Genomic DNA, 18,956 nt, shown 5'->3' with positions numbered 1-18,956 from the left:
TTCTTTGTGTAGTCTGCAGGTTCGGATCCAGTATCCTCTAAGAAACAGTTCACCAAGATAGAGCTGAACTTGCTTACCTAGCGTTGTTGAAACAAAGAAGGGGGAAGATGTTGAGAAACATTAAGTTTGCCCTGCCCCGTGGCTCCCTTGTGGAGAATACCTTTTAGTTTGCAATTAGTGGTAAGTGGATAACAGCTGCCTAGTTGGTAGATTTGAGTTATGAGTAAATACAGAACACCTGTTTATTAATAAGAATCACCTGTTTAAGAGAATAAATATGTGGATGAGAATCTGCTTGGGGTCTTCAGCCTGGAATGCTGTCAGCCCCTGAGGATTTTAGCTCGGTAGGCTGCTGGCCCCCAATAGACCCACTTTGCCGTTCTATCTGGGTGTTTGCCTCTCATTGCCTTCAGCGCCACCAGGGTGGGAGTCTCCCAGCCAAGCTGGTGCTCGGTATATATTAATTTCTCCGTATGCTCACATACATCTCTGGCACCTGCTGAGGTTTATCACGTGATTGCATTTTATATTTCCTTAGCTGTTAAGAAATATACTTTTCTATAAACATAGCTTAGTAGATAAGATCTCTGTTTTTGAAGTCAGACTGTCTGGGTAAGCATCCAACTGTGACGATAGGAGCATTCCTTAGCATTTTTGTACCTTTTCACATTTGTAAAAATGAAAATAACAGTACCTACCTCATTGTGTTATTCTAAGAATAAAATGTATGAATATTTATAAAGCACTTAAACAGGGCATGGCACACTCCTGTCTACAAACACTTATCCAGTACTTACTGATAAGGAGTACTGCTCCCCAGATGACTTGTACTTGTCCTAAATTTTGAAAGCCACTGTCATAGAACTGTGGATCCTCAAGGGCATGGTCTATTTCAGTAGGCTTGTCTCTTGGCATATATTAGGTTGGTGCAAAAATTATTGCAATTAAAAATGGCCATTACCTTTAACTAAAAGGCTGAGGCGGGTGGATCACTTGAGGTCAAGAGATCGAGACCATTCTGGCCAACATGGTGAAACCCCATCTCTACTAAAAATACAAAAAAATTAGCTGGGCATGGTGGTGCATGCCTGTAATCCCAGCTACTGGAGAGGTTAGGCAGGAGAATCACTTGAACCTGGGTAGTGGAGGTTGCAGTGAGCCGAGATCACGCCACTGTACTCCAGCCTGGCAATGGAGCGAGACTCCGTCTCAAAAAAAATTTGTGATTAAAAGTAATGATGAAAACTACAATGACTTTTGCACCAACCTAATATGTAGTACAGAGTAGGCACCAACCATATAATTGGTAGTCTGTGCTAGAAAGCAAGTTTTTTTTCCCTCTCTGGGTGTCATTTTTAGACTTTTAGTGATCCTCCCGCCTCAGCCTCCTGAGTAGCTGTGATCACAGTCATGGGCCAGCATGCCTCGCTATACTTCAAGAATCTGTAACAATTGATTGTAACTATAATTTGTTATTTTGGATACAACATTGTAATCAATGTCATGAGCCATTGATAAGAAACTCTGTTTTAACTGGTGTCAGGATGTTGATAAGAAACTCTATTAGGACAACATTATGAGCTATTGATGAGAAACTCTTTTAACTAGTGTCAGGATGTTGTCCTAATAGAGAAGGTACAGTACCTTCTCTATTAGGCAGGACCTGTGGGTAAAATTGGATCTCTTTCCTTGAATAAATTGGGCTTTGTCTTGAACTAAATGTGTGATTTTTTTTTTTTTTTCATTACAGTGTCTCTAATGGGTTGCAGAGGTTGTTTTTATTAACTTTAGAAAATTCATAGTCAAATTTGCAATACAACTTAAACCACTGTACATGATGGTGTCCAATACACACATATTCTCTGCACTGAACTTACCGTGGATTACTATTTTCTCCTAATATTTTTAATGTGTTCTGATTTCTACAGCGCTTTTCTAACTTTTTATTGTGTATTTTTTCAGACACATCAAAACCTCTCAGATGAGCCACCTAGGAAGACAAACAGGAAGAAAATGAGGATATCGAAATTGTAACACATCAAAAGAAAGACGGGGGGAAGGAGGGGATGCAAGTAGTTAATATTGAAAAATGAAAGCCACAGACTGAGAACTAGTCAATGTGTCAGTAAGCACTACAAGGGAAGAGACGAGACTGACCAGCTGTCAGAAGTACTTGGGCCTGCTGGACAGATACGTTCTTCTGGTGAAGACGGCTACATCTGGCTTGCATCATTCCCCATTCTCTGATTCCATCTTCCTTGAGCATCCTTCAGATGTGCATTCCTCAACGAATGTTAACATGTTTTCAGCGTTGACTATGTTTAACATATAGTATTTAATTTTACAGCAATCCCAGGAGTTGTTTCCCCTATTTTACAGCCAAGAAAAAATAGCCATTTCCTTTTTGTTTTCTTTTTTTTTTTCTGAGACAGGGTCTCACTCTGTCACCCAAGCTGGAATGCAGTGGCATGATCAGGGCTCTCTGCAGCCTCGACTTCCTAGACTCATATGATCCTCTCACCTCAGCTTCCCAAGTAGTTGGGACTACAGACACTTACCACCATGCCCAGATAATTTTTTTTTTTTTTAATTTCTGTAGAGACAGTTTCACTATGTTATTCAGGATGGTCTCAAACTCCTGGAATCAAGCAATCCTCCTGTCTGAACATCCCAAAGTCCTGGGATTTACAGGCATGAGCCACTGCATCTGGCTATAGCTAGTCATTTCTGCCAGGAGCTGCCACTCTGGCCTCCAAATATCCACAGCACCTCTCTTCCCACACATACAAAACACCACATCTTTATCTAAGTGAAGGATCTCCATTTGATGGTTGTTGCCACCATCATATTTAAATGTAGATCCACATAGTACAGCAACCTAGGAACCAAAAATCAACATATCTAGCCACCCATGACACACCTGTTAAATAAAATGTAGCCTAGAGCTGCCTCCTTACATATTTTAAGTTCAGCTTAAAGGTTTCTTTGTATATAGTGAATGGTAACCTAGCTGGATGTGTGAACAGATTATAATCTATTCTTACACCAAGCACCATGTTTTGGCCAATCAAAGGCAACCAACTGTTCAAACCATATTCAAATGAGACAAACATCCAGCTGTAAGCAATCCAGCTGTTTCTGTATCTGACCTCTGTTTTCCGTATATCGTCTTTTTTTCTGTCCATGAATCCTCTCCAACCACACAGCAGTGCCAGCAGTGTATCTATTCTGGTTTAGGGGAACTGCCCGATTTGCAAATGGTTCTTTGCTTAATTAAACCACAAATTTGTGTAAAGTTTTTCTTTTAACACAACCAATATACACTGATGGATCAGGGACAAAGTAAAGGTAACACAAGTAAGCTTCCCATTTGGAAAGAGACTGATGGGAAGCTCAGTGGTCCTGGTCTACAGAAGTGACGAAATTTGCACAGCAGGCATGGTGAAGACCTCCTACCCAAGGTCACACAGCTACATTGATTTGTTCAGTCTTAAAATTGGATAAACCTTCCACTACTCCACATTGTGTAAAGGAAGTTAGTAGGCTGATCAGCTGATTTTTATTGTGTTGTTAAATATCGGGCTTTCTAAATACATTATAAGCCTTGTAAAAAATTTCTTATTCAACACTGTATCCCAAGTGATTAACAAAGTGTCTGGCACATAGGTTATATTTGATAAATATTTATTGAATGAATAACATAACCATTATAGTCCACTTGGCCATTACATTTTTCAGTGTAAATTAGAAAACAGAAATTTTGAGTTATATATCAGTCTTCACTGAATTTGCTCAGGATGAAGCATTCCTCTGGAAGCAGGGTTACTAGCCTGAGTTTTTTAACTAACAAAGTTGAGATCTAGTATATTGAACAGTCAATGCCTTTTTTTTTTTTTTTTTTTTTAAATAATGCCTGCATCAGCAAAATGCATACAATCATAGGGTTTTGTTGTATGTTTATTTGCTTTTTTTAACTTGAGAAGTACAGAATTGTACACTAGATTAATCATCTAATTATGTTTCTTGGCTTGTTGCACTTTCATCTAAACATCACTGGTCTAAGCCATTTTTTATTTTATGGATTTAATGATATGAATAAGACCATACATTTATCACCCAACCTGAAGGCTTGAACATTACCAGGAACTGATGTCTACTATGGCCTCCTCTTCTGCTCTGCTCCTAACTTCTCCTCATCTTGTAACTTGGAGGTAACCACTATTCTCCATTTTGCTTTTCTGTCCCTTATTTTTCAGTGTTTTCACATAAACATATATTACGTACATAATATTACTAAGATTCACTCATGGTGTTGTGTGTAGTTTTATCTCATTGATTTTCCCTTCAATACAATGCTCCACTGTGAAACCCACTATCAGTTTTCCTGTGTATGGTCATTTGGGCTGTTGTCAGTTTTTGGCAGTTGTGAACAGGAAGCTGTGAACATTCTTGATAAATGGAAAAAGTTTCCAGCAGTGGAATTGCTGAGTCAGGACATAGATAATTCAACTTTATAAAATAATTCAAATAATTTTCCAAAGTGGTTATACCAATGTATACTCCCTGCAGCAATATACAAGGTCCCACTGGTATTATCTAACTTCTTGTTTTCCTTTAAATTATATTTTGATTTGCATGACAATGCCAATTCTCTATGAAAATGCCAAAATATATTTTGAATGTACTTATCACATGATTTTAGAATGAACAAAAAAAAAGACTGCAATGCCAAACAATTCGTATTTTGGGCTTACAACAATGAATTTTACATTCATATTTGAATATATGTAACATCGTTTTAAAATGACTAACATTGATACAGTTAGAAGAATCTTATCACTATGTAATATCTTCTTTTTCTAATTTTTATTTCTTAGGGTGGACTAGAGCCTCTAGGGAGCCTTTAGCCACCCACTAGTCTCTTTGACACTCATGCAGTACTCTGTACATACCTTTATCTTAACACTGAGGGCGGAAACTATTTGCCTTCCTGTATTAGTCCATTTTTGTGCAGCTGATAAAGACATACCTTTGACTAAGTAATGAATAAAGAAAAAGAGGTTTAATGGACTCACAGTTCCACATCACTGGGGAGGCCTCGCAATTATCACAGAAGGTAAAAGGCACATCTTATATGGCGGCAAAGAGAGACAATGAGAAAAGGGAAGCCCCTTATACAACCATCTGTTCTCATGAGACTTACTTGCTACCACGAGAACAACGTGGGGGAAACCGTCCCCATGATTCAATGATCTCCCACCGTGTCCTTCCACAACACATGGGAATTATGAATTACGGGAGCTGCAATTCAAGATGAGATTTTGGTGGGGACACAGCCAAATCGTGTCACCTCCAATATCTGTTCTTTCTTTCTTATGGTTATGAAACTTTTATGTAGGCACAGAGTCGCTAAGGTTAAACTGCCAGCTTTCCTTGTAGGTAGTTATGGCCATGTTACTAGGTCTGGCCAATGATATGTAAGCAGAAGCGACAGGGAAACTTCTGGGTTATGCCCCTAAAACATCATTTTTACTGGAAGTTGAATATGAAGCCAGGAGTTGGAGTAACCATCCTGAATCTATTAAGGAAGCTGTACATTGAGAATAGCAGTGACAAGACAGAAGACTAGGCCCCTGATGTCTTCAAGTAGAGTAGCCAGCCTGGACATAAGAAATAAATTTGTCTTATTAAAACCGCATTCAGCTGATCTATTTCTTCGATCTTATACATACAAACAGGGCATATACAAAATACTGTCCTGTTTGTTAGGTGGTTCCATTGTAAACTAAAGTGAGAGCATTTACTGAGTCCAGGTTCTCCTCAAACAAGGGCTTGGCTTTGTGGTCTAAAATCTAACATATCTTGGTAGCAGAACTTTTATTATTTTTTTTAGAGGCGGGGTCTTGCCCCGTCACCCAGGCTGGACGATCATAGCTCACTGTAACCTCAAATGCTTAGCAATTCTCCTACCTCAGCCTCCCAAAGAATTGAGATTGCAGGCATGAGCTACCATGCCTGGCTGACTTCTACATTTTAATGCTCTCAAAATATAAAATATAGAGCAAAACTAGCATCCATGTTTTGGTTTCTAAAACCATCGTTTGATTAAAATAACCAGAGCTACTGAAAGTAATAGGCTTCTAGGACTGTGACAGGAAACATCAGCTAACTCATCAAGCTGGTGAGAATCTGAGCGCACACATGGGCTGCCGTGGGCTGCGGGAGGCAGCTGTCCTGGGCTCCTCACAGTAGTATGCTACCTAGCAGGAAACTAAAAGAAAGTGGATTCACACAGACCTGCAGAAACGCACACAGGGTGTGAAGAGGGTTTAAATTTCCAACATGGAGGACTAGAATGTCTTGATCTATTTCTAGGCCATCTATTCTATTCCAGTGGCCTATTTGCTTACTTCTAAACAAATGCGATTACAATGTGGTGGCTTTATAGTATAAAAGAGTATAATAACAGGTTTATGTATGTAAATTGAACAGAGATCATTTAATGCAATAACTTGTGTTAACAGGTTAACTCAATCTTACAGAACTCAGAATAAAACTCATCTTTCTTTCCAACTCTGTGTATGTATTTGAACTTTTAATTGTACTTTAAGTTCTGGTATACATGTGCAGAATGTGCAGATTTGCCACACAGGTATACATGTGCCGTGATGGTTTGCTGCACCCATCAACCTGTCATCTACATTAGGCATTTCTCCTAATGCTATCCCTCCCCTAGTCCCCAACTCCCTGACAGGCCCCGGTGTGTAACGTTCCCCTCCTTGTGTCCATGGGTTCTCATTGTTCAACTCTCACTTATGAGGGAGAACATGCAGAATCTGGTTTTCTGTTGATGTATTAGTTTGCTGAGAATGATGGTTTCTACCTTCATCCATGTCCCCGCAGAAGACATGAACTCACCCTTTTTCATGGCTGCATAGTGTTCCATGGTGCATATGTGCCACATTTTCTTTATCCAGTTGATCATTAATGGGCATTTGGGTTGGTTCCGAGTCTTTGCTGTTGTGAACGGTGCTGTAATAAACATACATGTGCATGTGTGTAGAATGATTTATAACCCTTTGGGTATATACCTAGTCATGGGATTGCCTGGTCAAATGGTATCTCTAACTGTATTTGAACTTTCTTACAACTATTAATAACAGAAACAAGCGAATGTTAGACTATTACTGTGTAAAGGAGCAATGGTCAATCTTAATCTGATTACAAATGTTTGAAAAAAGAAGCCTCACTCTTATGATTGCCATTATAATAAGCAATGGCTATAAAATTAAACTTGTAAAATTATCTTAATCAAATATTACTTTTCTGATTTTTATATATATATATTTATTTATATATATATTACTCCATATGATTGTTTATAAAATGGGTGCCATCCAGTACAAATTTTTAAACTATTGTTCTAACACATACATTTGTGCTGCTTCCAATAGCAATGATTCAACTGCTAATCTGGGTATATAATTCACATTCTCACCAAGTATACTCTTTCAAGTGTCTAGTTCAGTCACTTTTATAAAGCACATTCATGAAACTGTGCATTGATTATCACTAACCAATTCCTGCTGGATTTTTTTTTATTATTTAAAAAAATGGAAAAGCAAAACTACATTTTTCATTCGGTACAGGTTTCATTCTTATATGGTTTTGTTGCAGAAAGTGAAGTCCATGACTTTAGAATGATAGCAGTTTACCAACCAAATAATCCATCTTCACACAGTTTCAATAACTGCAGCAATTTCCTTGAACTGTCTGTAGAAATTCTGGAGAGAAAGGGGGAAAATAGTATTAATTTTGCTTTTAGAAGATACTTAAGTAGTTATTTTAATGATATCTGATTACCAGAGACTACGTAACATATTAAGTTTGCATTTTAATGTTACATCTCAATTACTGAAGGTTGCAATAAGAAATAACCAGGTGCAATTTGGTACTGTAAGCAAAAATACTAGTGTAGAGTTAGATAATTATCTCATGACTAAACTTTTAATAAAAAGCACATAAAAAAGTCCTTTTAAGATCATACCAGAGGCCGGACGCAGTGGCTCATGCCTGTAATCCCAGCACTTTGGGAGGGCAAGGCAGAAAGATCACGAGGTCAGGAGTTCAAGACCAGACTGGCCAACACAGTGAAACCCCGTCTCTACTAAAAAATACAAAAATCAGCTGGGCATGGTGGCTCATGCTAGTAATCCCAGCTACGTGGGAGGCTGAGGTAGGAGAATTGCTTGAACTGGGACCTGGGAGGTGGAGGTTGCAGTGAGCCAGTATCATGCCACTGCACTCCAGCCCAGGCTACAAAGCAAAACTCCATCTCAAAACAAAACAAAACAAAACAAAAAACAAATCACACCAGGTTTATTAAATATCCAGCACTGTCCTAGACACTGAAAATAAAAATAACAGGTCGGTTCCAGGCCTCAAAACACAAAATCTAGTAAAAGACTGCATTTCAGTGTGGTAGGGACTGTCTCATTTAAGATTATGGGTTCAATTACTAGAAGAAAGATCCAACATTAACAATGGCTTATATGGTAGAAGTTTGTTTCTCTGTCATTTAAAAATTATGCTGGTATAATGGTTCTCCTATAGAAGTCATCTGCTTCTAAATCTCAGGTAAGAAAGGAATCAAACAAATTGTTCTTCTGTCTTCTCTTGTAGCTGCCACAAAGCTAGGAGGCAAATCTGAAACTTAACCTTAGCAATCAAGATACCGTCTAATAATTTACACATCTGCATTTTTCTTCTTAGTCTTAATTGTCTATTTTGCTACTAAGAGGATATGTATTGTTTTCATTTATATGTAAGTTTGTCACAGAATGAAGCAAAGTGTATCTATTTCTTTAAATATATGTACTGATGTTCAAAATTTTAGTTATCAGAAAGATGTAAATTGAAAGCTCAAAGAATGTTCCTTAGCTCTCAGTCATGTAATGTGATTAACAGGCTATCTTGTGGTTAGTTTTAAGCCATGTAAAAACTATCTTTAAAAGAGTTGCCTCTAATGAAAATATTTTTGTGTATATTTATATTTAATATGTTTATAATGTATGCATATATTTTATGTATATACTATATATTTGTATACATACATACAATGGAATATCACACAACCATAAAAAGGAAGGAAATCCTGCCATTTGCAACATGGATGAACCTGGAGGACATTATGCAAAGTGAAATAAGCCAGACACAGAAAGGCAAATGCTGCATTATCTCATACGGGGAATCTATAAAAGTCAAACTCACAGAAGCAGAGAGGAGACTGGAGTTTGCCAGGAGCTGCGGTTGGGCTTAATGGGGAAATGTTAGTAAAAAGGTACAAACCTTTGGTTATAAAATGAGTAAGTCTGAGATCTAATGTACAATATGGTGACAACAGTTAATAATATTGTATTGTTTACTTGAAGTTTGCTTTTAAAAAAGTAGATTTTACATGCCCTCACCACACACACATACACACCAAAAAAAAAAAAAAAAATAAGGTAACTATGTGTGGGAGTGAATATGTTAATTGGCCTGATTGTGGTAATCATTGCACAATGTATATCAAATCATCACATTGTGATACCTTCAAAATATACAATTTTTATTTGTCAACTGTACCTCAATAAAGCTGGGGAATAAAAGTTAATCCATTTGTGATTTTTTTTTCCTATGGGAAAAAATGCTTAGAAGTGGAATTAAGAGAGCTGCAAAGAATAACAAGAACAGGGCCAGCACCCGTGAATTACAAAAAAGATCAAAATGTATATTCTCTTTTCAAATTGACTGAGTCCTCATGTTTAGTTGAATGTTATTCCCATATCACAATATACATTTATTTCCTTTTCACTAAGTCTCAGTCCTTCCAAGACACTAATAATAATGTTAAATTTGTGACCATTATTTTTGTTTCAAAGCAGTGACAACTATTTTAAAGAAAAAAAAAATCAGGCTGAGCATGGTGGCTCACACCTGTAATCCCAGCACTTTAAGAGGCTGAGGTGGGTGGATCAACTGAGGTCAGGAGTTTGAGACCAGTCTGGCCAACATGGGGTGAAACCCCATCTCTACTAAAAACACAAAAATTAACTGAGCATGGTGGCAGGCACCTGTGATCCCAGCAATCGGGAGGCTGAGGCAGGAGAATTGCTTGAACCCAGGAGGGGGAGGTTGCAGTGAGCAGAGATCATGTCATTGCACTCCAGCCTGGATAACAAGAGTAAAACCGTGTCTCAAAAAAAGAGAAATCAAATGGAAAGAAATTATTTAAAATATAGTTTATAAAAGTAGAAATCAAAAGTATCATAAAGTGGTATATGAAAAGCTTTTCTTGAAAAGGAATCCTAGGAACAATATACTTTTAGTTTTATTAAAAAGAATCACTTTTTATTTCCATTTCATTCATGATGGTTGCTTTTCTTTGACTTTTAGAGTACTAACTGCTGTTTAAGTACTAAGTGTAAGCACTAAGTTACTACTAGTGTAAATGCTAAAAACAGATTCTTACCTATTCACTCATCAAAAGGACCAAACAAAGCAAAACTATATAGGACAGTTAAATTAATGACAAAACATCTCCCAATATGTACATTTAAAAGAAAACCTTATTTGTTGTCCATTCCCTTTCCTTTTATTCCCCCTTGGTTACAGAAAAGAGGTAGAATGATAATATGGTAACGTAACTCTAAATGACTGAGTTACTTAAGTCCCTAGCTGATAAAGTCAGCCAGCAAGTACAGTTGCTGTGACCTGCATTTTGTAAACATTATTAGTCAGAAAATTTAGGGTCAACACTATTCAAAGATTCATTTAGCTTAACATTCTTGAACATTAAGCCCAAAGGAGTAAGAATCAAACAGCTAAATGCAAAGTAAATATCCTGCCACTGACAATAAAAATTTCCTAAATATACTGAGACTGTTCAAGTGATCAAATGGCGCAGTACACAAATTCAGCACAATTAATTTATCAAATTCCCAAAGACAAATTCACATCTCTTGCATAGACTACCAGTAAAGGTAAAGTTTACAAATCAATTTACAAATAAAAACCATTAAAGTTTTCCCGTAGATTTTATACCTCTTTTTAAGCAACAATTATAGAAAAAATGAACTAAAACTGAATGAGCTAAATCACAAACCTGAAACTGTGGAATCGTCATTTCAAAGCACTTGGTCTTTATTTGGCCTGAACGATCTGCCACTTTTAGCATCACTGCAACATAAGGATACTTAAGCGATCTGCAAGTGTCTGAGCTCACAGCCATACCCAGTTTCCACTGGAAATCTACAAGCTTTAATAAGACAGGACAAAATAATACATTAGTAGCAACATTACCTGGAATGCAGATGTTTATTCAATTTTACTACTCTCACACTCAACTTTTAGTTTCAATGATGACCATATTTAACAAAAATATGGTCATTTTAATATTGCTAGAGGAACAATAATCAAATGAAAACTGGAGCGGTAATAAGGGATACAAACACAGTTAGAAAACACCATCACAGTAAAAAATGGAAAAAAGCAAAAAGTGAAAAAACAAATATCCATTCCAATGTATAATGGAAGTGGAAGGAAGATGTAGCAGTACTGGTTTTCGTTAACAGGCTTAAATTTTGCTCCTGTGCATCGGAGACTCCAAATGCTTTGGAGTATCTTTTACTTCACTTTCCTGTTCCATGCTCAAGCCTTACATTAGCATGTATAGTGATAAGGTGGTTTTGGATTTCAGCAGTGTTCATGACAGATACATGCCCTGGGTGATGTGCTATGCAGTTTACATGTGTTAAATACCTCAATGAATCAACATAACATCATAGGTTATTGTTTCCACTTTCCACATGACAAAAGCCAACTTCAGACAGCTTAGGTAATGTGCATAAGGTCACACATTTCTGGAACCAGGAACTGAAATCAAAGTCTGACTCCAAAGATTACATGCTTAGTGACTACTGGTTGTCTCAATACTTTTTATCTAACTCCTGTCAATGACTGTTAAATGATGCCATGGCATAAAATATGCAGCTATTAATACTGCCTCAAAAACATGACTCTGAAACACAAAACACAGGGGCCAGGCGCGGTGGCTCACACCTGTAATCCCAGCACTTTGGGAGGCCGAGGTGGGCAGATCACGAGGTCAAGAGATCGAGACCGTCCTGACCAACATGGTGAAACCCCATCTCTATGAAAAATGCAAAAATTAGCCAGGTGTGGTGGCACATGCCTGTGGTCCCAGCTACTAGGGAGGCTGAGGCGGAAGAATCGCTTAAACCCAGGAGGCGGAGGTTGCAGTGAGCCAAGATTATGCCACTCCAGCCTGGCGACAGAGTAAGACTGCCTCTCAAAAAAAAAAAAACCCAGGCCGGGTGCGGTGGCTCAAGCCTGTAATCCCAGCACTTTGGGAGGCCGAGGCGGGTGGATCACGAGGTCGAGAGATTGAGACCAACCTGGTCAACATGGTGAAACCCCGTCTCAACTAAAAATACAAAAAATTAGCTGGGCATGGTGGTGCGTGCCTATAATCCCAGGTACTCAGGAGGCTGAGGCAGGAGAATTGCCTGAACCCAGGAGGTGGAGGTTGCGGTGAGCCGAGATCGTGCCATTGCACTCCAGCCTGGGTAACAAGAGCGAAACTCCGTCTCAAAAAAAAAAAAAAAAAAAAAACACCCCAAGAAAACATAAAACACAGGGATAGAATACTGTCTGTCTTGTTTCCAAAGCTTAGCCTGATACATAGCAGGCACTCAAAAAGTACTTGCTCACTGACTGATGCCTTTTTCTACCAAACTAATGCTCACTGGACAAAAAACTTCACTTGCTAATGTATTTCTTTTTGTAAAACTTAAGATTTTTGTAAATCCCACCATGTATCCTACCACATATCCATCATGAACACTGATGAAATCCAAACCACCTTATCACTATTTACACTAATGTAGTATTTGAGCTTGAGGACTATGGTGAGAAAAAGAAATGGAATGGTTCCCAAGCGTGCTTCAATCAACTATGAAAGTTATATAACCCATCTTCTATTTTAGGACTTTTGGGGTATAGAATAGGGGAAGGCATTTGTAAATCCCCCATTTTTATAAAAGGGGGATTTTATAAAAATTCCTCCTCTCGCCGGGCGCGGTGGCTCAAGCCTGTAATCCCAGCACTTTGGGAGGCTGAGATGGGTGGATCACAAGGTCAAGAGATCGAGACCATCCTGGTCAACATGGTGAAACCCCGTCTCTACTAAAAATACAAAAAATTAGCTGGGCGTGGTGGCACGTGCCTGTAATCCCAGCTACTCAGGAGGCTGAGGCAGGAGAATTGCTTGAACCCAGGAGGCGGAGGTTGCGGTGAGCCGAGATCGCGCCATTGCACTCCAGCCTGGGTAACAAGATAACAAGAGTGAAACTCCGTCTCAAAAAAAAAAAAAAATTCCTCCTCTCTCAGACTTGCTTTGCATCAATCTCCTAGAGCATGAAGTCTCAGCTTGTGCTGACAAAAGGTTAACATCTTTTATAAGTAAAAAGATTGAATAAATTCATTTTAAAAAAACAAACATTCTCCATATAAAAATGGAGAAAGGCAAGTCACAAAGTAACTACAAATGTCTAATAAACACATGAAAATGTGCTCACCTTAAGAAACAGGAAATTAAAGCCACAATTAGATACCACTACGCAGCTACCAAAATGGCAAAAAAAAAAAAAAAAAAAAAAGGGAATGTCTTTGGCAGCTTTATTCATAATAGCCCTAAACTGGAAACCCAAATGTTCATTAGAAATAAAATGGATGAATGAAATGCTAGACAGCAATGAAAATGAACTTCAGTTACATGTAAAACCAAAAATGTTAAACAAGTCCAAAATTTATGATTCTGTTCCAAGAAACTTGAGAAACAGCTGGTAAACTCTAGAGATGAATCTGACTATCCTTTGTGGTGGAGAGAAGTGATTGAAGAGGAGCATGCAGTGGGCTTCTGGGGGACTGGCAACACTCCATTTACTGACTTTTGCTTGTGGTTATATGAGTTTTCACTTTTAAATAATTCATTTTTTTGTGCACTTTTTTGCATATGTAGTCCAGAGAGAGAGCAATATAAGTGAGCATATTTCAGGTTGAAAGTAAGAATTTACAGTAGTATAGGGAGCTAAGGGAAAGCTGTACAGAGGCATAACATTTAAGCTCTATTTTGAAGAATAAATAGAACTGGAATTGGGAGGAAAATGTGTTTTATTTGTATATACCATAAATGCACACCTTGCAAAGAATACTTAATAAATATTAGGTGGAACCAACTACAGATGAAAAGAGTCAAAATTTGGTTTAGGGATGGAACATTTACCTCTCTTAAAGTAGATGGCTCTTGTAAGCAGGTATGGAAAATGAAGTCAATGAAAGTGATCAAAAAGTCAGTAATTCTTTGCAAACTGAGCTCTCTGAGGTTTTCACATTACTTTTATATCCTTTATTATAGCACGGAAAAGTTACCATATTAAGTCACTTAAAAGTTCCCTGTAGGCATTGGGGATACACTGAATGTTTTTGAATAGAGAAACTGATATCAAAATATTGATTAACAGATATTCAGGCTGGGCACAGTGGCTCACACCTGTAATCCCAGCACTTTGGGAGGCCAAAGGAAGTGGATCATTTGACTGCCAGGGTTCCAGACCAGCCTGGGCAACAGCCCTGTTTTTACAAAAAATACAAAAATAAGCCAGGCGTGGTGGGGCACTCCTATAGTCCAGCTACTTGGGAGGATAAAGTGGGAGGATCACCTGAATCCAAGAGGTCAAGGCTGCAGTGAGCTGTGAGCATGCCACTGCACTCCAGCCTGGGCAGAGCAAGACTCCAGTTCTTAAAAAGAAAAAGAGACAGAGAGAGAGAGAGAGAGAGAGAGAGAGAGAGAGAGAGAGACAGAGACAGAGACAGACAGACAGAGAGAGAGAGAAATGTTCACCTGGTGGCAGCAGAACACAATAATCCAAGTCTCAAGTTATGTAAGTGCCTGAACTAAGCTGGTGACAACTAGGATTAAACTGATCTTATATTAAGGATGTGTGACTAGGTCTTGATTCCTGACAGAATACAACTATAGTTGTTTATAGATAACTACAAAAATTTGAGCTTGGATAACTGGGAGAATGTTGAGGTATCAAGTCCAAAAGTATCATTAAGAGATGATACTAGGGATCCCTCTCTCAATAGGAATGTTCAGAAAGTGGTTAAAAATCCAAAAACAGAATTCAGGGGAGTTCATGAGTAGAGAGAGTTTCAATTCCAGTTCAACAGTGATATCCAAAAACTGAACCAGGAATTTCTTTCCTTTCTTTTTTTTTTTTTTTTTTTCCAGACAGGCTCTCAGTCTGTTGCTCAGGCTGGAGTGCAGGGGCATGAACATGACTCACTGCAGCCTAGACTTCCAGGCTCAAGCAATCCTTCTACCTGGGCCTCCCTCCCCTAAATGTCTGAGTAAGAAATAAGCAAGCAATTTCTTACTCAACATTATTTAGCCTGTACATCTTAATGGAAGAAGTTCCACTTCTAACATCCACATTAAAGTGGTAGATTAAAGCACTGCCTATTTGATTCTCAGAATCTGAAACAAAACTGGAAGATTTCAAGCAGAAAAGCAATGAAGGTGTGCAATGCTGGAAAATTCACTATTAAAACAGTGAAACTGTCAGGGGAGGAAACAGGGAGAGCTGCCATCAAGACACTGTGCAAAGTTAGTCTTCACAACTGAAAGAAAGCTAGGACTAAGTTTATAAGATGTGAATTTCCAAAACTCTAACCTCAATATTTAAATGCAAATTGAAAGCAAACCTTCCGATAAATGTATTTTGGCCTTAAGTAGGAGTGAACTGCATAGATTTTAAAAATAAAGGAACATAAAAGAAAAAATCAGAACAGAGAGCACTTAACACTATGGAGAATGTTAAGAATGAACCAACATACATGGTAGCCCCAAAATTATTGTATAATGAAGTATTAAAAAAGGAAAACATACAAAGAAACAAAAAGCCAGTAGTAAAAAAAGGAAATATAAAAACATCCAGGAGTAAAATGAACACAAAGAATCAGAAAGTAAGTATATACAAAGGTAAACAAATCAGCTGTAGTCACATCAAGAACTGATGTGAAGGCTGAAGCTACTAGTAATAAAAAACACGACTATAAAAACTGTCTATAAAGATAAAACTGGCAATTCCGATGTATTTTAAGAAAGAGAGGCCTCATTATTAAGTATTTACAAAGCAATACTACGTTCTAGGCTTTAGAGATGTGAAAAATAAAACAGAGTACTTGACCTTCAGAATTCTAGTGGGGAAGGCAGACAATAAACAAAAATATAATGAAATTGTAGTAATATTATTATTAAAAGTGTGACAAAATGCAGGGTAAGGTGACAAGGTGACCAGAAAGTCTATTTAGATAGAGCCTGAGAAGACCTCTTTCATGTGGCTTTTGAACAGAAAGAGAACCAAATAAAATGAAGAGAAAGCCACAGGATTTCTGGGGAAAAGAACATTCTGGACTGAAGAAGAAGCATGCTTGCTGTGTTTAGGGAACAATGAGCCCCAGGTGGTTGGAGCAGCTTGAGCTAGGAAGAGTAGTAACAGTTGAGGAATCCATTTACGAAGGTCCCTGTAGGCCAAGGTAAATACCTAAGACTTCTCCGTGTGACAAGAATCTCTTAAAAAGCTCTGAGTATGGCCAGGCACAGAGGTTCATCCGACACTTTGGGAGGCCAAGGCAGGTGGATCACGAGGTCAGGAGATTGAGATCATCCTGGCTAACACAGTGTAGGGTATCTACTAAAAATACAAAACATTAGCCGGGCGTGGTGGCGCGTGCCTGTAGTGCCAGCTACTCCAGAGGCTGAGCCAGGAGAATCGCTTGAACCCAGTAGGAGGAGGATGCAGTGAGCCCAGATCACACCACTGCATTCCAGCCTGAGCGACAAAGCAAGACTCCATCTGGAAAAAAAAACAAAAAAAAAAAGCTCTAAGTAGTAGAGATACCTGGCCTAACTTAGATTACAAAAGGCTCGTCCAGACTGCCAGGTGAAGTACAAAGTTTAAGAGAGAAAACTGGGAGACCCTATTAGGGGGCTACTGCAGTATTGCAGAAAAGAGAATAGCAGCTTGGACCCAGGTGGCAGCAAGAGGAGGTGAATTTGGAGCCAGAGAGAACAATATGCTGATGTGACTATATGTCAGGTGTGAGGGAGAGTTGGGAGCCACAGCACTTTGTCAATTACAGTTTAGGCACTGGTTTCTGCTGTCAGTTGTGATTCTCTGTATTCACATTTTGTCTCCTCAATTTGGAAGACAGCAATTTGCCCTGTGATCTCGCTTCTCTGATAGATCCAAGAGGAGTTGTTGATTTTTTTCAGTTTGTTCAGTTTTTCCTTGTTGTTAGGACAGGGTGATAACTTCCAAGTTCCTTACGTGCTGGATTACAATGTAAAAGTCTACTGCTTTTTGTAATTTTCTTCATAAAACTTTTAAATATCTTCTGTTAGATTTATTGCAAGGTGCTCTGTAATTTCTTTCTTTTTTTTTTTTTTTTAGAGACAGGGTCTCACTCTGTCACCCAGGTTGGACTGCAGTGGTGTAATCACAGCTCACTGCTGCCTCAAACTCCTGGGCTCAAGAGATCTCGTCTCAGCCTCCTGAGTAGCTAGTACTACAGGTCTGTGCCTTGAAACCTGAATACTTTTTTTTTTATTTTTAGAGAGATAAAGTCTTGCTATGTTGCCCAGGCTGGTCTCAAACTCCTGACCTCATGGGATCCGCACTTCTTGGCCTCCCAAAGTGCTGAGACTATAGGTGTGAGCCACCACTCTGGGCCTTCAGAATATCTTACATACAAAGCTTAACGTAAGAGAATGGATAAAATGACTTATGAAAGATTGAATCGAAATGCACTAAGTCATATAACTAAGCAAAGCCAGGTAAATGGTTGACATATCTTTGACTTCCCCTCCCTCCCAGGGTCCTCGAAAGCACGATCAGTTAGAGAAAAATTAGAGAGCACTCAATGGACACCTCTTTCAGCCCCTATATTCGAATTATTTCTTACCTCATCCCTTTCTTATACTTTGTATGAACTTGGGTAACTCCTGGCCTAAAAATACTCTAGTTTTAGTGCTCCTATTCTGGGAAGTGTGTTATAAGTTATGTGCCTAAAAATAGTTTTATTAGCTAAAACAGCACAGTAACACTTGAAACAGAAATGGGACTAAGGTATACGTTAATAGTCAAATTCATATTCCTAGCATTATGAATCCATACTCTAAAAGGCTAAAATGCTATACTGCATCTTCAAAAATAACCTTTTTAGAGACTAAGAAAATGTTTGGGGTGCTGCATCTGAAAATTTTAATAACTTCTTCTATACCCATGACACTAAAATGCCGTATTTCTAGTTTCGAATAAACGTCGCCTAATCAAAGCCCAGCAATCCTTGATCTGCACTTTGGGCTAGAGCAGACACATTACAATAGCAACGGCTACCGGCTCAGGTGCAAAGCAGAAGCAGCAATGCAGGGACGCGGACTGAAGGTCATCGGCTCGCGAACACAGGACTGGGGAAGACCCGGGGAAGGCTCAGGGTGGCACGGTCGCGCGGCCGTGGGAGGCGGGCCGGTGGAGGACAGGGCGGGGCGGCCGCTCACTCACCTGGTTGGTGACCTGAAACGGAAGCAGAAACACAATTTAGGAAGACATCTTTCTTGTTCCAGAGCCTCGCTGCCCGCTCTCCTTCCAGGCTGGGACTCACCTCGGACTTAGCATCCAGCGGCGGCTCGCTGGACACCTCCATGGCCAGCACGTAAGAACAGCGCAGCAGACTCCAGCGAACGCTCCCCAGCCAGCGCTTCCGCTTCCACTTCCTGCCCCCTCGCGGCCTGGCGCACGCGGCGGGTGTAGCGGGGGAAGCTGAAA

At 39.0% G+C, this 18,956-nt stretch overlaps 1 protein-coding gene and 1 long non-coding RNA gene across 5 annotated transcripts; one reads left to right on the top strand and one right to left on the bottom strand.

The window, feature by feature from the left end:
- Nucleotides 1-36: 36 nt before the first annotated feature.
- On the top strand, nt 37-3,929 carry LOC141581614 (uncharacterized). The gene is made up of 2 exons (XR_012514345.1): nt 37-180; nt 1,963-3,929. It is a non-coding gene; the product is annotated as an uncharacterized LOC141581614 (long non-coding RNA).
- COMMD6 (COMM domain containing 6) lies at nt 3,668-18,903 on the bottom strand. 4 transcript variants are annotated; one of them, XM_010341671.3, is made up of 4 exons: nt 18,793-18,903; nt 18,693-18,704; nt 11,147-11,299; nt 3,668-7,784 (listed from the first exon to the last, which is right to left on the bottom strand). In XM_010341671.3, exons 1-4 carry the CDS (start codon nt 18,832-18,834, stop codon nt 7,734-7,736), a joined length of 258 nt encoding a protein of 85 aa, XP_010339973.1. In that variant the 5' UTR covers nt 18,835-18,903; the 3' UTR covers nt 3,668-7,733. The 4 variants fall into 4 exon arrangements, with proteins under 4 accessions (XP_010339973.1, XP_074243705.1, XP_074243704.1 ...); XM_074387604.1 differs by lacking the exons at nt 18,693-18,704; nt 18,793-18,903 and adding an exon at nt 18,528-18,620 and having other exon boundaries at nt 3,668-7,032; nt 7,720-7,784; XM_074387603.1 differs by lacking the exons at nt 18,693-18,704; nt 18,793-18,903 and adding an exon at nt 16,674-18,487.
- Nucleotides 18,904-18,956: the final 53 nt, after the last annotated feature.

This window comes from Saimiri boliviensis, chromosome 16 (genome assembly GCF_048565385.1).
Source record: "Saimiri boliviensis isolate mSaiBol1 chromosome 16, mSaiBol1.pri, whole genome shotgun sequence".
NCBI lineage: Eukaryota > Metazoa > Chordata > Mammalia > Primates > Cebidae > Saimiri > Saimiri boliviensis.
Note: the sequence above shows the minus strand (reverse complement) of the source record. Positions and strands in the feature narration are given on the sequence as shown.

Excerpts from the sequence above, each read along its gene's own strand:
- COMMD6 (XM_010341671.3), bottom strand. The coding sequence starts at position 18,834 with ATGGAGGTGTCCAGCGAGCCGCCGCTGGATGCTAAGTCCGAG. Across the intron at positions 7,785-11,146 it reads TGACGATTCCACAGTTTCAG|AATTTCTACAGACAGTTCAA; the intron begins GTTTGTGATTTA and ends CTTTCTCTCCAG.